Source organism: Megalops cyprinoides, chromosome 10 (assembly GCF_013368585.1).
Source record: "Megalops cyprinoides isolate fMegCyp1 chromosome 10, fMegCyp1.pri, whole genome shotgun sequence".
In the NCBI taxonomy this organism is placed as follows: domain Eukaryota; kingdom Metazoa; phylum Chordata; class Actinopteri; order Elopiformes; family Megalopidae; genus Megalops; species Megalops cyprinoides.
Window position 1 is genome coordinate 32,408,033 of NC_050592.1, and position 16,349 is coordinate 32,424,381.

At 48.1% G+C, this 16,349-nt stretch overlaps 1 protein-coding gene across 4 annotated transcripts in view; it reads left to right on the forward strand.

The window, feature by feature from the left end:
* LOC118784642 (low-density lipoprotein receptor class A domain-containing protein 4-like) overlaps positions 1-16,349 on the forward strand; it is a 53,005-nt gene that overhangs the window by 33,001 nt on the left and 3,655 nt on the right. For 2 of the 4 annotated variants that reach the window (XM_036538987.1, XM_036538988.1), the window contains 2 exons: positions 14,047-14,201; positions 15,958-16,008. In XM_036538987.1, coding sequence (XP_036394880.1) covers positions 14,047-14,201; positions 15,958-16,008 — 206 coding nt within the window. Of the gene's footprint in view, positions 1-5,997; positions 6,064-6,288; positions 6,308-14,046; positions 14,202-15,957; positions 16,009-16,349 lie in introns of those variants that run through there. The other 2 variants (XM_036538990.1, XM_036538989.1) reach the window with 2 other exon arrangements.

The following is a 16,349-nucleotide window of genomic DNA, read 5'->3' on the forward strand; positions in this document are numbered from 1 at the left end:
TACACAGTGCCAGCAAATTTTTCTTTCTTTTTTTTTTTTTAACTCTAGCAACAGGGTAGAATTTACAGTTTTGAGAAGTCTATTGGCTGAGTAGTTTTGTGTGAACCAATAGGGCACAGCGCTACCTCTTTTAAGGAGAAAAGTAGAAATGTGTAGAAATGTGATTTTTTTTTCCCACTCATAGTTTATGCCTTTATTCATGTTTTTCAAGAGGTTACTGTATGATTCTGTGACCTCTGTGTTAAAATCATAGCCTCAGTTGAGCACTGTGGATGGGTTGTTTACATCAGGTTAAAATCAAAATGGATCATGTGTATGAAATGGCTGTTGCATCAGCACACAGTTCAGTTCGATGACAGGGTTTGCTTAACGTGTGCACCATATTGAATACATACCCAGTAACCAAACTACAACCCTGCTCACCCCTGTTATATTACACTGACCACATCTGCTCTGTGAGTTTCCCCCTAAAGGTAAATGGATTCAGAGGTGGGTTATATGGATTCTCAGCTTTGGCTTGCTTGAAATGGCTTACTGGTAGATTCAGTGAATCCTCGTCTCGAATGTCACAGAGTTCATCGTGTAAGGGCTTGGAGAACACTTACAGAGGTCTTTGAAAAAAGGTGTGTTTTGCTGTCTGGATGATTGAGTTTCTGTTAAAGACCCAGCGCTTAATGCAAGCATGAATTGTGGGCTCGCATGTGTCTGCCGGCAATGCCGCGCCTGTCACGCGTACACAGCTCGGCGGTACATGTTTCGCTAAACTGCGAAGACCCTCAGTGAATAATTAATACAGGTAATATAGGTCAGTGTTACAGCAGCAGTCACCACTCAGCTGTTAACCCCTCGCCTCTTCCAGCTGTTGGAGGACTGAAGCTCATGAATGCAGCTCATCTGCATATTGTCTGGCACAGGAAAAAAGGGTTTCTTCACTCCAGACGTAGGCAGGAAGCTTGTGAGGGTATTGTTCTTTTCAGTGGTGTTTGATATCTGGATAATAGCGTATATATCACAGATGAGTATGAGTGCTTTTTGTAGTCTAGCATTCTGGTGTATTTTTATGTAACGGCATTTTTTTGTACCAGTTCCACTTGGATAATTTCAAGTTGTTCCTCTCACTGCTGTGGTGTAGGGTTTGGAACTTGAGCTCCCAGTCCTCCAGATGGAAACCCAGCACCTTCACTTCCCCTCTGAACTGCTCCCTTTTATCGACACATCTACTCTGCTTCCTGCCCAACTTTACATTCTGCAGAATACACCAGCCTGGTTTGTGTGTAGGCATTGTGGGGACTTATCCCCTTTGCTGTCTGTGGCCAGTAGGGGGCGAGGTAAGGCCGTCACCCTCATGCAGTAATCCTATGAGCCTCCAGGTCTACAGCTGGCTCGCAGATTGCAGAGACCACAGCACGCCCGACGGAGGAACACACACAGCTTATTGCCTCTGCTCTATGGGGGTAATTATTCAGTAAATTGGGAGAGTTCAGCGTTTTAACCCAGAACAGAAAAGAATGCAGGAAGGTTTCAGCCCCCTTCATTCTGTCCCAAGTCTTCAGCGTCAACCCTCCTGCACCCCGCCCTGCCATCCTCTTTTAGTCATTTCTTTCTCGTACCTTCAAACATCGTCCCTGTCCTGTCATTTGTGAGATGGTGCTAACTGGCTGTTGTGGTTGCAGTGGACAGAATGCGGTTCTTATAATTGTCAGGTGACAGGAATATTCCTCCCCCCCTTGTTTGTGCCAACACATGCATGAGTTCAGCTTTCGGGCATCAAGGATGGTTTAGGAGTGAGAAGCTTTTATTTAAACGTTTCTGAGAGGAGTTTTATTTCTGTCCTGCCTTGAGACTTCCCTCTGTGGCTGCTGTGTATGACGTTGTATGCTCATGTGATTTTTTTTTTGACTTACATGGATAGTTAAGCATGCTGCTTTTGTGTGTGGGCTTGGCGCAATAAAACTGTATATGAAGTGCTACACCACAGTGTCCAACTGTCCATAGCTGCCATCAAAGCGACAGTGAGTCATTGTGGAGTTAATTGCAATTCTGCCGTATTTATACGTGTTGATATACAGGGTCTTGCCGGAAATAGTTACATTACGGCTTGGGGTTGGGTGGGAGTGGGGAGACTATCTAAATTACTGTCAGCGTAAAGATGAAACAATCTTGTGTTAAAGCCTTACAAACAATGCCTTGTTAAGAACGCACTTGCTCCGGCACGACGGCCGCCTTCTTTAAATGAGCACATCCCGGAATCGGCATTTTTAAAAAGCCGTTAACAGCTCTCTCTTCAGGGTGCGCTTTAGTTGGGATGAATTTGTATTGTAAACCGGCGTCTCCCTCTGTTCTTGCCTCGCCTGAAGATCAGACGCTTGCACCGCGGAGCTTTGTTCCAATTCGGCTGTGATGTCAGTCTTGTTTTTTGGGGATTTTTTTTTTTTTTTGGTTGTTGTTGTTTTCCAGACCTAGATTCGGCTGCTAGCTCCTCAGTGGCGCAGCGGGGTGCCAGCCTGGCAGAACACCGCTCTCATGCCACCCCTGCATGATCCGTGCCTTTGATCCCACAAACGCAACCTGTAAGAATGACCCATAAAGAAAGACCTTTTCCCCACCTCCCGTCCACCCCGAAAATGTCGCCCGAGATTCTGACCACGCTCGAGATAAACAGGAAATGGCTGTCTACCCCGACAGCAGTTTTTTTTTTTTTTTGGCTGCATTATACAACAGTGATCTGGCAAAGAAAAAAAAAAAGAATGAAAAAAATAATCTGCCTTAATTAACCTAAATAACAGACCACCTTAAGAAGGTGTTTGGTGTGTGCAGACTCCTGAAACGCAGCTGCCAGTACCCACTGAGGTGGCTCCTTGGGTGCGCTCCCCGCTGTCTTCACCCGCACCTGTGCCAGCTCTCCGGGAGCACCCCGACGCAGTGGCACTGTGTCGGGGGGGACCCCTCGGCCGTGAGGGGGGCCTGGAGCCGCGTCCACAGCCACAACGGGGAGAGCGTCTCCGTGGCGAGGTGGCGAGGCGCTCGAGCAGGTGGTGTCTGGGCTAAGGCAGTCTGAGCCTCCGCGGTCTTACCGGCGGGCTAAATAATTCAAGGAAAGTCTGTTATGACACAGGGCGTCTAGACGTGTCTGGAGCCTGCGTCGGGAGGTCTTTAATACGGCTGCTTTATCTGAGATTAGAACCGGAGGTCAACAGCAAGGGCCGCAGGAAGGTGACAGCCGCGGCACAAATAGATTGCTCTGTTCCCCACCACGAACATGATTAAAAAACACACAGGTCCTTTCTCCACAACCCCCCTCCTCCCTCCCGCCCATTGTGGATACAGCCAGAGAGGGCACGTTCATGTTTATTTTGATTTCCTTTGCAGAAGGGATTGCGGGTGATGTTTCCGTCTAGACGTCCAAGCAGCACCTTTGTTCGCTGGATGATCCCTGTTTTGTCTGGCTTTTATTTTGTTTTCTTTGTTTTGCGGTGCTGGTGTTTTTTCCAGGCTTGGTCGCCTACCTGAGCTCATATCTGGCCAAACCATTCTGGGTGTGGAAGGGAAAGTTAGCATTCTAGCTTTTTACAAGAACCCTATACCACTGTTTGCAGGTAATAAAATTTCCCTCAGAGCAGTGTACCCATGTGAATACCTCATTTTCATGTGCAACTGGTACTTTCTTTTTGTGATGGCTATTTACTGTGTAAGTGCTGACATGCACACAGGTCGTCTTTTGATTCTAGTGAACAAATAGACTAAAGCTGAGATGGATAATATAATTTTTAAAATTATTGCAAACATGGACATTTTCAGATACTTTATATGATAATAAAAGGTAATAAGTTGCCTACTGTGCAAGGATTTGTTATCATTGCTAAATGTATGAATGTGGTATGGTTGGTGTAAGGCTAGCCTTGAAACAGGCTCAGGGAAGTGCCACTGATTATCTGGTGAAATAATCTTAGTGATCCTTTGAACATAACAGCAGTGTACTGAAGATAATGTAAAGTGCACACAGTAGGTATACTACACACTGCACAGTATTATATTAAATGGCCTATGAATTGCCAGAGAGCCTCCAGATGACAAGATAAGCCAGCTAATGCCAATGAAATATTCAACCAGTGCAATTTATAGGCCAAGTATTTATATTATTTGTATTTACTTTTATTCTTGACCTGTAGTGTAACTGAGTTCACACCCAGTAAGTAAAGAGACATGATCAAAGATGAAAAGTTTTTGCACTATTTTACATTACATTTACATACTATACATGAATGGTGCTTCATGAAAGATGTGTTGCAGTTTTCAGTGTATTGATTTAGTTGTAGTATTAGTAACACCAGTGTTGTTACTAAGCATGAGACCAAAATATTTAACTATATCCATATTCGATCATGCAGTTACTGTTGAGTATAGTTTTACTCATATTAGGACTAAAGTTCATGTAAGAAACAGCTTATCATTTCAACAGTTCAGCATGGTGCCTAATGTTGTCACACACACACTGTAATCCTTTCTCAGATTTTAATTTCGATTAAATTAAAATTTAAATTGTGATATTTTAATTGCCCTTTTGAATTTGCGAGGATTCCTATTGAAATGCAGCGTGTGCATGTGGAAATTGCACCTCAGCTAATCACTTAAAACCGCGTGGTGTGTCAGGGCCTGCAAGTTATTAGAGAGGCTCTGAGGGGAACTTTACCATTCTTAAGCGGGGCTTCACCAGCAGTGGGGGACTGCCAACAGCCAATGAAAGGTAATGATAACATAATGTGCCACACCAAGCAATAAAAAAGAAGCCATTTTCTGAAAGCTGTTACTATTTTCATGTAAAACTGCACCAAAATCAGTTAAAACAGTAAGAGCCATGAAATAAGGAGGATAAAACCCTAGTCCCAATGCGTGTCAGATTAACTCAAAGTTTAGTTTATTAGCCATTCAAAAAAAAAAAAAAAAATAGGGTTTTTTTTTGGTCTGAGAACCCTCACTCAGGGGGGATTCTTTGTTATGCTGCTCACCAGCGCCCTCTAGTGACTAATCAGGCAGTTATAAATTGCTACGTTGTCCTCCATGAGAGATTGACCAGTCAATGTTCTCCTTCCTTTCGTGTGAAAAACAGCCTCTAGCTGTGGGCAAGTGTATCAGCCGTGTGATTGTGCTACTGTGGAAGTGAGCAGAGAGCAGTAGTGAGTCCAGATTAATTTGCTTCTGCAATTCAGTTAATCAGCAATTCCAAAGTCGGGGTGGGAGGAATTTTGAGTCTTTGTCATTGCTTTCATACTCTGTGAACACTTTGACAGGCAGCATTTGTTGGAGAGACACTGCTGTGTATGAGGCAATTGAACTGTGTCTCCATCTTAACCAGGCCACGCAGCGTGGTTCACGCATAGCGACAGAGTGTGAAGCTAATGGAAACACAGCATAATTAATGTGTTACTTGGAGGCTGCTGCCTTCTGGCCTGTGTGGGGGGAGACGGGGGATTGTGTGGAGAGAGTCTGGGTGTGTGTGTGTGTGTGTGTGTGTGTCTGGGGCAGTGTGCATGTGTTTGTAGGTTAGGGGGATGGGTGTGTGTGTGTGTGTGTGTCTGGGGCAGTCTGTTTGTGATTATGGGGTAGGTGTCTGTGTGTTGGGGGATGTATGTCTGGGGCACTGTGTGTGCCTGTGTGGGTGTGCATGCGTGTGTGCATTCGTGCGTGTGTGCTTGTGTGTTGGGGGGGGGGGTGTCTATGTCTGGGGCATTCTGTTTGTTGGTGTGGGGTGAGTGTCTGTGTGTGTGGAGGGGGGATGTGTGTATGTCTGGGGCAGTCTTTTTGTATGTGCGGGGGTAGGGCGTGGGGGTTGTGTGTCTAGGGGAGTTTGTTGGTTTCGGTGGGGGGGTGGGGGGTGGGGGGGGGGGGGTGTTGCGCAGGGCACTGGCTCTCTCCTGCTACTCCCATGACTAAGCGCACGCTGTCAGGAATATTTCAGTAGCAGGCAGATTATTGTTCTCGGGAGCCATAACTCCCCCCTCGTCTGGCACATTCTCTCCGCGAAACCTGCTTGGCTTCCACTGTCCTGCCCACGGAGCTTGTCAGGTTGTGCCTGTGCCTTTGTTCACTGGCTTGGTGAAACAGTACAGATAACGGGGGTGGGGTGGGGGGTGGGGGGGTGTGATCGTCTTTCTCTTTCTCTCTCCCTCTCTCACAGATCTCCGTGGTGGCTTTGTTCTAAAATAAGATGGTGCTGCAGTCTCTGCGCCTGGGTCGCTGATATGATTATGGCGCTTTTGCTCACACGGTGCGACTGTAACCTCGGGAAAATCCCGTCCCTGTCAAGCAGGTGACCGTGTATCTGTCTGTCCGCGTCCATGGGGGGGTGGTGGGGTCAAAGCGTGCGACGAGGGCTCCGTCTGTGGGTTCGAATCGGCCGTGTGACGGGGGTTGTCCGCGGTGCGGCCCAGGGTCCGGGTGTGAGCGAGGGCTTATCTGATGATGCGCTGAGACGTAGTGACTTCCTGAACCCGCGGAGTCTCCCTTGGAGATGTTTCCCCGGTCCCCACCTTGCAGTGACTTGGTAGCACCAAGCTGTAAAGGAGTGGCTCTGTTTGTGCCGGTCGTCAGTCCTGTTCCTTCCTGCTCATATGGACGGCCTGCCTGGGAGCGCAGTGCGTCACGCTGTGGAAGTGATGTAATGGTAGCGCTGCATGTTGTGTCTGGACTCTCTTTTTTTGGGCAATTTCAACTTGGCACATTTTCTTCTGGACCCATGTGTTAGCTCGCCAGACTATAGCACCAGGCTAGGATGATGAACATTGTACTGGGGATGGAAGTGGCACTCCCAGTGATTTGACCCATTTCAGGGTTTACCAGAGGCAGGTCTGTGTACTGAGTGAAATCCACCAGTGGGTGGGTGACTGTTTAGCCTGTAGTAAGACAAGGAATGGCTGAAAACACTATGCAGAAGGAGAACTGTGCCCTGCCTGTGATGGTGGAATTCTCTCATAAAGATGAAAATTGAATTCATGAAAATAAAATGCTGGCATGCAGGGATCCTGAGTGGCCCAGCTGATTAAAGTGCTTTTCCCATGCAGGCTGCGTTCTGCAGCTCAGAGCCGGGTTCGAGTCTGAGCTGTGTCATTGCCGACAGTGACCAGGAGTCCGTGGAGGCAGCTAACACTGTTGGCTTTGTTCAGTTTGGGTAGGGTCAGGTTTCATCAGCCTAGGTCTACTTGCTTTGGCACCCTGTCGCAGCTCGTCTGGCACCTGTGAGTCCCTCAAACAACATCACGTGAGATGGGCCCGTCCTCCAGCTGGAGTGTACTTTGCTGTGGTGCACTGTGGGTCTCGCTTCAGTGTGTGAGCATGGGGGGGGGGTGTATGAAAAGAGCCCACAGTCGTGCGGTTTAAATTTTGGTGGAAAAAATGGGGAAAGCATTAAAAAGTGATAATCGCATGCAGTTTCACTCCGCTTCCTTGAGGGAAATTCTGTGTTGCTGGCTTTGTTTTTTTATGTCTAGCTCTGTTTCTGCTGCAGTGTTTTGGTAATCCTAATGAACTGCTGTTTTAAAATGAACTCAATTTAGCTTGCACTATAGGTGGTGCAGTAAAATGTGATTTATTTGCCTTTGATCAATTGAAGCTGCATGTTTTTTGTTTTCATGTATTTTTCCAATTTTCCATCTTTTAAGAACTGCAGTGGATAAAGGACATTAAGAAAACTAGAGGGAATTGTTAAAGGAGTGTTCAGGGTCTATTTAAGGGAAGTTTTTTAAGGTAGTTTATTATAAATCCAGTGGTGCTTAGTTCATCCAAATGGAAACCCTCTTGTCCATAGCCTACTCATGTTGTTATTGAAGTTTGTAGCATTACAGTGTCAGTAACCTTTAAAAAGGAAAAATCTTCTTAAATGTAAATTGCTATGATTTAAGCATGACAGCTGGATCATAGGCAACATATATTAAATTTGGAAGTTACTATATTTAGGGAATTCTATGTTAAACTTTACCTGATGGTATTTAGCAGCTGTTAACTCAATGGGGTGGTGACTCTTAGGTGTGGGACGTTTTCGGTTTGATGCTGTTACCTCTGTTCTCTTGCATGCAGGAGTAATCTGGTCTGTGTGGTGAGTGAACCTATGAGAGAAAGAGCATCTGTCTGTCTTTCTGCTTGTCTCTCAGATTTTGTGCCCCCTCTCTTACTCTCTCCCCTCTCTCTCTCTTCCTTCTTTCCCTCCCTCCCCTCTCTGTGTCGGAGCCCCACCAGTTCTGGGCTTGCCAGTAGGGCGGCTGAGCTGTCCATCACCATGGTGATGCTGCCTAGTAAGGCAGTGAGATCTCAGATGGCTGGGCTGGGCTGGGCTGTCAGGGGTGGGCGGGGTCTGGCGGTGTCCGGGAGTGCCTCGCACCCTGCTGGGAGCCCAGGATAATGTCACCGCCAGGAAGGTTGCCCAGCACAAACTCCCTCCTCTGGAGACAGGTACCTGACCTGGCCTCGCCTCGCTTACTCGGAATGAACAGGTCTGTGTTGGGCTCAGTGTTGTCGGCATCTGCACCACACATAATCTGGAGGGTACCATCAGAACGGGCCTGTGTGAATTTGGACCAGCGTCGCGGGCCTGCAGTGAGATCTGCCCGTCTCCCCTGAGTGGCTGGCCATTGGTGCTTTACACCGCTGGGCAGGGAGTCCCTGCCCAGTTTACTTTCCTCTGAGCTTCTTTTATCTGCAGATCACGAGTGCACCACTGATCTGGGCTCTGCGATAAACCTGCAGAGCAGGAAACAGGAAACGGCTTCATAGAAATAAACCTCCAGCCTCTGCTGCCGTTGCTTTGGAAGCAGAGCGCCGCTTCCTGCTTCTGTCAGCTTTAGCCTGTCCTGCAGTGTGAGGGAGATACCGTGCAGCTGGTGACGTTCTCATTAGAGGCGGATGGTGAAAAGGGCGGGGGGGGGGGGCAGTGTAATCAGTCAGTGGGGCAGCCGAGTGACAGTCTGACCTGGGCAGGTCGAATGCAGACATCTCAGCAGGTAATATTCCTTTTCTGGGTTGGTTTGGGTTAACCTTCAGTCCATCCCCACGTGTGATACACGGACTCTCAAAAGGATTAACACAGTCATATGTTCTATTTGTGTGAATTTATACTAAGGATCCTTTATTTCCAAGTCTCAATTTTACCATCTAATTTTTATCTAATTCCATTAGCTTCATTATAAAAAGGCTAATCAGCAGTCTGTGTCTGTGTCTGGGGTCAGTCATTTGCTAATAAGCCACACCTGTTGAGCTCCAGTTAGCATGTGTGTTAAATCCAGGTGTTGGGGCTGCTGCGATTATTCAATGTAATTGATGCGTGGACATCAATAATATTTGAGGCGCTATTCTCAATGATGGACTGCCAGAAAGGCAAAACCACTGGTGTTGTCTGTTCGTGTTTATTAACATACTGTTAGTAGGGAGAGCTTTTTAATATCTTTTGTCCTTGTAGCTGCTAGATACACTTATTATGAAAGCCATAAAGTCATCTGTCAGCTACCTTAGAATTTCCATTGAATAAGTGTTAGAAAATGTTTAGGCTAGAATCTGGGCTTATTCTACAGTGCCAGTGTGTGTGTTTGTGTGCGTTGGGCTTGTTGGAACATGTAGCTTATTTTATTTCTGCCATTATTTTAAGCACATTTTTTGTGTAGGGAATTCCATAAATACAATAGATAAAGTTTGAATAATTGTGATCAATATAATTTAAGGTGTAAGTTAATTAAGCAATATCACACGAGAGGGAATGCTGTTATACTGTAATATCAGCATGGCTGTGATTGCCGTGCTGATATAGCCTACAGTATAACAGCACTACCTCAAGTGTGATATTGCTTTTATACAACAGTTCTACAAACTAGGCTGTTTATCAAGTAGCCTCACGATAATTTGAGACAACAGATTGTTTTTTTTGTCCTTTATTCGGCTCCGCTGACAAAAATCGTTCCTTCAGGATTACATTTACACGTAAACAGTTTCTTGACTGCAGGATAGTTAGCTAGCTAGCTACCTGCTTTTTATCATACATGAAAAGGCTAGCTAGCTACTTTCTTTCATACCTGACAGCAGGCTCGCCTGGTACTTTTTATCATACACGTAAAGGCTAGCTATACGGTAGGCAAGCGAGCCACCTTTAATCATAGCCCAGTACAGGCTAGCAAGCTACTTCTTAGCATACATGGACGGGCTAGATATACAGTAGGCTTGCTAGCTAGCTGTTGTTTATAATACCCAACTGCAGTCTAGCTAGCTTCTTTTATCATACAGGGAAACGTATCCACATTTGCGCTGTCAGTAGATGCCAATTAAGTTTGCATTGGTGTAATCAACGATTGCATCGGAACATCTGTAAAGCGAAGTGATGCATAGTAGTAAAACGTCCCAGTGCTGTTATACTCTATATCAGCACTCTTTGGAAAATTAATCGTTTAGATTAATCGACTATTCAGTAAAATGCTCGATAGATTCATCGATAGAAAGATAGTCGTTAGTGGCAGCCCTACCAGGTGTATGTGAAAGGAGAGCAGAAGTCCTTTGAGTAGATCATTTGGTTTTGTGGCCCCACAGAGTCCAGTTCCTGCAGTTTGTTCAATGTGTAAATTTAACAGTTTGTTTTTGTAAACTTTAGCCTTTCTGTTTTTTTTTTGTTTTTTTTTTTATGTGAGTTAATGTGTAATTTTTTAATGTGAATCAGAGTTGTGACAAGGGGACTTGTAGGACCAGGCCTTTAGAGAGGGGGTTGCTCCTCTGTTATCACTACTTGAATAAGTGCAACATTCACACTGAACCTCTACTACATCTATGCTGCTGGTGCCTTTCCACCCTTGTTTGTTAGTTGTAGTTTATCGTTAATTGCATTTTTGTACGTTATGCTGATTATATTTCATATCTCGTACTTGTATTGTTTGGATCCTGTACTTTTTCTTTTTTTTGACAATATTTTATATTGCTTATTTTTTTGTAAATATGTGTGAGGACTGGAATATAAATGCACCGTTGGAGGCTAACACACTTGCAATTTCATTGTGCTTGCACAATAACAAAGTTCTTCAGTTTCTTGAATTATCCTGACTGCATGGCTCTACACAGGGCCTTCAGATGCAGGCTCACAGGAAAGAGGATGAGGTGGCACCGCACTGGTCCGGTGTGCATACCCAAGGCGTGTGGAGCTGGATTGTATTGAGAGTTTGAAATGGCACTGTGTGAGAGTTTGAATAGGGAGAGCAACGCTGTTCCAGATGATGTATGGTGCTCCCCCGCACCTTGCTCACGTCAGGACCCCTTGAATGAGGGCATTGTGAATTAGGGAAGAATCTTGTTCGGGGTGAGGTTGTTCAGTTGCAGGCGCACGTTCTGTCATGGAGCGCACGGTTACCTGACTGCTGTAGAATACAGGCTTATTCGATAGTCTGTACGCACAGGCCAGCGTGTGGCAGACTGAGGATTGCGTGAGACGGCTGGCTGAGATGGTGGAGCTGTGCTGTGGGAGCGCTGAGTTCGGCTGGTGTCGGCCAGTCTGCAAACAGCAGCACGCTGTATCGTGACACAAAGAGGACACTGACACCGGAACCGGATACGGAAGCTTGCGGTTGAAACGGTATGGGAGAACGCGTTTGAGAAGGAGCATCGGTCGGGGCGGTGCGGTTGGTTACCTCACCCTTCCCGCCAGCGGGAGAGACTCGGGTCTCTGATTGTCTATGGTGTCGAAATCAAGCAACAGCCTTTTTAAAAGATCCATAGAATCCGTAATATCCAAAACTGGCCAAGCAGCGCCAGCAGTGCTGTGTGGCACACTGTTATGGCAGATGTTTAACTCGAACAGGGACTGTGGCTAAGTGAGAGGAAATAGCTGGGGGCAGAGGTCATAGGGCAGTGTCTGGGGCCGCGGCGAGTCGAGCGATAATGGGCCTCATGCTTGTACTGTCTCGCATGGCGCGCCGCTCAATTTGCATAATAATGGGCACTTGTGAGCCTCGGCGCTTGCCAATTCCTGATATTGCAGTTTGTCATCTGTTAGCATTGTGTGATGTGATAAGGAACTGTGTGTGTGTGTGTGTGTGTGGGGAATGGCAGTCCTGTCTTACATCTGTGACCCCCCTCCAATAGATGCACACGTATTCCTCCCTCTCTCTGTCTGTGTTTTGCCTTTATTTATTCATCCTGTCTTTTTATTTTTATTTGCCCTCCCTCTCTTTTATTTTTTATTTCTGATTCTCTGTTTCTTCCTGCCGCTGCTCTCTAACTCCGTCTCCCTGAGAGACAGCTGTAAGGAATGGACGCTCTGTGGCTCATAAAAGCTGAATGTCAGCGCAGAGCGGGAGGCCTTCCTGAGCCGCACAGAAAGCCGCTGCTCATTTCCTGTGATGTGTCCGCATTTCGGGAGGCCTGGAACGGGCCACGGCCGAGCTGCAAAGGACCGCCGGAGCCCTCCCTCTCTCCCCCCCTCCTGCTGCTCCCGCACGCTCGGGTACACTCTGTTCTGAAAGTGAGCGGAGAGGAGCGGGGCGGGGCGTTCGGAGAGGAGCGGCCCCCCTGCGGCCGGGCCCAGGAGCGGCGTGTTCCACATGGAGAGCCGTGACGGACTGTTCCCCAGCTCCCCTGTGCCGCTGGCTCTGCCAGTCTGGTTAAAGGCCCCCCGCCGTCTCGGCGCTGGCAGGTTTTTCGGGAACGGGGTTGTCGTGCACGTCGCGTCCTGTCATCTCCACCCCACCGGCGTGTCCAGGTGCGGCCGGAGCGAGGAGGACCGTGGCCCCGCCCCTTTCTGTCTCCTGCTCTTGGTCCTTCCAGCACAGGTGTTGAGGCGGTGCATTCGTGAACACGCCTCTTAAAGGCTCCCTCAGTCAGTGTGGCTGAGTAAACGCCTTCCCTCGGTTCTGTTAAGTTCTCATCGCCCTCTCCCAGAACGCCGTGACTGTGAGCACTCGGTGCTGTAATTATAAGGTAAACCGCTTGCGGCTCTCAGAGCATGTGTAGATGCCCTGTGCCGCAGAAACCGTGCTAAAATGAGTGGGGAGAGCTCCAGTGATGAGCTGGGGATTATGGATTCAGAAAGTGTGTCCCACTGGTTGTGTTTCGGTATTTTGTCAATGTTCTTGTCTTTAGACAAAAACGCACCACCCTGGAAAGAAGCCTTTTGAGCAGCCAGTCAGATCGCGTGGTGTGTGCGGAGGGTGGGGCCTGCCTGCTCCGGTGGCACACAGATTGTTTGCATCTGCATATGGTGAAACGCGGTGTCCCTGTACGGGGCTGTGCAACATGTAAGCCCGGCCCGTTGTTCCCATGTCCCGTTTGCGTGCCAGGCCTCCCCTGGGGGGCCGGGAACAATCCTGCCCATTGACCGCGGAGGACCTTGCGGTCCAGCGGTCAGGCTGAGGCCGATGCAGGGCTCCCTTCTCCAGCGTCTTCCCTGACAGTGACGCAAGGCAAATTCAAACAAAGGCCTTTTTGTGGAAGGAAAGAAACGACAATTGTTGGAGGGGGGTGCGAGTAGACCCTGTTGACGCGGTCCCGGAGTTCACCCCAACTTCGACCAGGGAGTCAGAACATGTACGGCGTCGAGTGTCCCTCGGTGGGGTACACAACAGGGGTGGTGGGAGGCTCTGTGGTTTTCGGGTGAGGTCAACAGCAATGCATCTGAGAGACAGCACACCAAAGCACGACAGTCTGGCATTGGCAAAACAGGGTGTCAGTCAACTGTCCCTGGCCATAAACTGTAAAGAACTGTCACTTTTCTTCACGCGTGACCTGCAGAGAGCAGCCTCGTGACAGAGAGCTTCGATCACCCGGGTTCTTTGTGGGCAGCAGATTTATATTTTTAGAAAACCTGTACATGTCTGCTAGATTTAGAAAAAAAATTAGGCTTGCCTAGAAGTCTGCATCACAAAAGCTTTTCCTCTGCTACCCCCTAGTGGTAAAAATAAGAAGGCCTATCATTTTTTTCATTATAAAACGCAAACCTTGGTCTCTTCACTGAAAGGATGGTATGTTTGGAAGTAAGAAGTCCCCTGGCTGTGCTGTATATTAACGGTTTGTTCTGCTGTCTCTCTCTTTCAGCTGAACTGGAGTTTGTTCAGATTATCATTATAATCGTGGTGATGACCGTGATGGTAGTCGTGATCATCTGCCTCCTCAACCACTACAAACTCTCCACGTGGTCCTTCATCAGCCACCAGAGCCAGGGCCAGAGGCAGGAGGAGGGGCTGCAGCCGGTAAGTGGCCCGGAGTCGCTGTGTACCACCACAAGCTTTCTTAATAGGCTGCGTGGAATTTCAGAGGCCCAGAACCAGCGATGAGACCAGCAGAACACCTCAGTTATTCCTGTTCACACGTGACCCTGCTTGGGGTGCCCACAACTGTGCCTGGGTGTTGAGAACCTCTCTTGGCCATGAAAACCACCACTCTCTGTAGACATACCCATCGTTCTCTGCCCATGCACATCCAGACAGACCCCTTTCCCTTTCAGACGTTGTGAGGGTCAGGAAATGCAGAGCTCGGAAACTGAGAGAAAGGTATATAAAAAAAAAAGTTCATTTTTATTCATGAACAAACAGTGTTGCTCTGGCGGCGTCGCGCCTGGAGAATTAGGCAGAGATTATAGGTCTCCTCAGCCTCATTACGTGCGAGAAGTGTAACATCACAGCCGGTGTCGTCTCTGCTGGGGATCGGGCCGTAATTAAGAGCTGGAAATTATGCGTGTTTCAGCTGTTTTTTTTTTAGCCTGTACCCTCTGTTGCCATGTAATGAGGTTCGAGTTTCAGGGGTCTCCTACGCCCGGGGCGAACAATGGCTCTCAGGGTTTTGGCTGCCAAGTTACCTTCCATGTTGTAAAAGGCGGAAGCTGCTCCTCTCAGCCTGCTACCCAGAAGCCCACGGGTTGAGCGTATCGATTTGCCTTTCCCCAGCTTTTCTGTGCGCTCAGCACACTTGCTTCAATACTTTATTTTTGGGTGGCATTCATTGCTGTGCGAGTGGTACTGTAAATTTCAGCAGCTGCCTGTAGTAAAGCCCCCCCCCCCCCCCCCCCCAAAAAAAAAAAGAGAAAGTGTGGCCTTGAGAGTTGTGTTTGATCTAGCGGCATGTGAATCCCCACTGTCCATGAGCAGGTCCTGCTGTAGTGTTAAACCCTTTTCACATTCTGCTTTTATGCCTCCTGGCGTTGTTAGTTGAATTTTAATTACTTTACTACAAAATTCCTTTTTTGTCTCTGTCTGTTTTTCTTGTGCTTGTGTTTAGAGCGTAATGTGATGCTCAGGGTCATAGCTATTGATAAGCTGGTGTAATTAACCCACACAGCAAGCACTGTTGCATGAACGCGGCCTTGATGAAGCACTTTAGCGGAGTTTCCTTCTAAAGCGCTAAGCAGACAGTTCCGGTGCTGAAACGCGGTGTAGCTGGCTGCTTGGGGATCGTATCCCGCTAGTACGAGGCAGACAGGATGGGCACAGAAAGGTTCAGCTCAGATTTGTGTAGATTGCTCTTGTACTGCAGGCCAAGTGGGACTGGACTCACCCCTCTCTCTCTCTCTCTCTCTCTCTCTCTCTCTCTCTCTCTCTCTCTCTCCCTCTCTCTCCATTTTTTTCCCTTTATTCTGTCTCCTCCTCCCTTGCTCACTCTTTTTCCCCCTTTCTTCCTTTTTTCTTCCTCTCAACCGTTCTTCTGTCTCCTTTCTCCCTCTCACTCTCCCTCTGGTTTCTCTCTCCCTTTCACACCCCTAAAATTCCCTCCTCACTCCCCCTCTTTCTCCTGCTCTTTTTCTCTTTCCCCCATACTATTCTTCCGTCTGACTTCCTTCCCCTCTCTTTCTCTCCCTCTCTCTTTCTTTCTCTCTCCCTCTTCCCCTCTCTCTCTTTCTCCCTCTCTTTCTCTCTCTCTCCCTCCCTCTCTCTTTCCTTCTTCCCCTCTCTCTCTCTCTCTCCCTCTCCCTCTCCCCCCTCTCTCCCCGTCCCTTTCTCTGTCCTCTCTCAGGACGGGTGTCTGTGGCCATCAGACAGTGTGTCTCGCCAGGGAGCCTCCGAGGTAAGCCTCCGCCTCCGCCTGCTTGCTCCTGCTTGTGCTTCCTCAGACAGGCCCTGTCCCAGCCCCCTGAGTGGTTTGAGGGGGGAGGGGTGTGCACACAAGGGCGGGGCTCAGCAGCATATCATTAATCACCAACACCCCCTATGACAGCGCCTAGACATGCGTCTAATGGTTTTACCAATCAGAGCCGCTTGGATGAGAAAACGAGCCGCCGTAGAGGCACCGCGGAGCAGTTTCACTTCTGCACGTCCATGATCACGACAGCTCATCCAGGCCAACCGAAACAGGGCTTCACTCAAGCGGAACCCGACCGTCCTCCTGCACTCTGAAATTGATTGCCG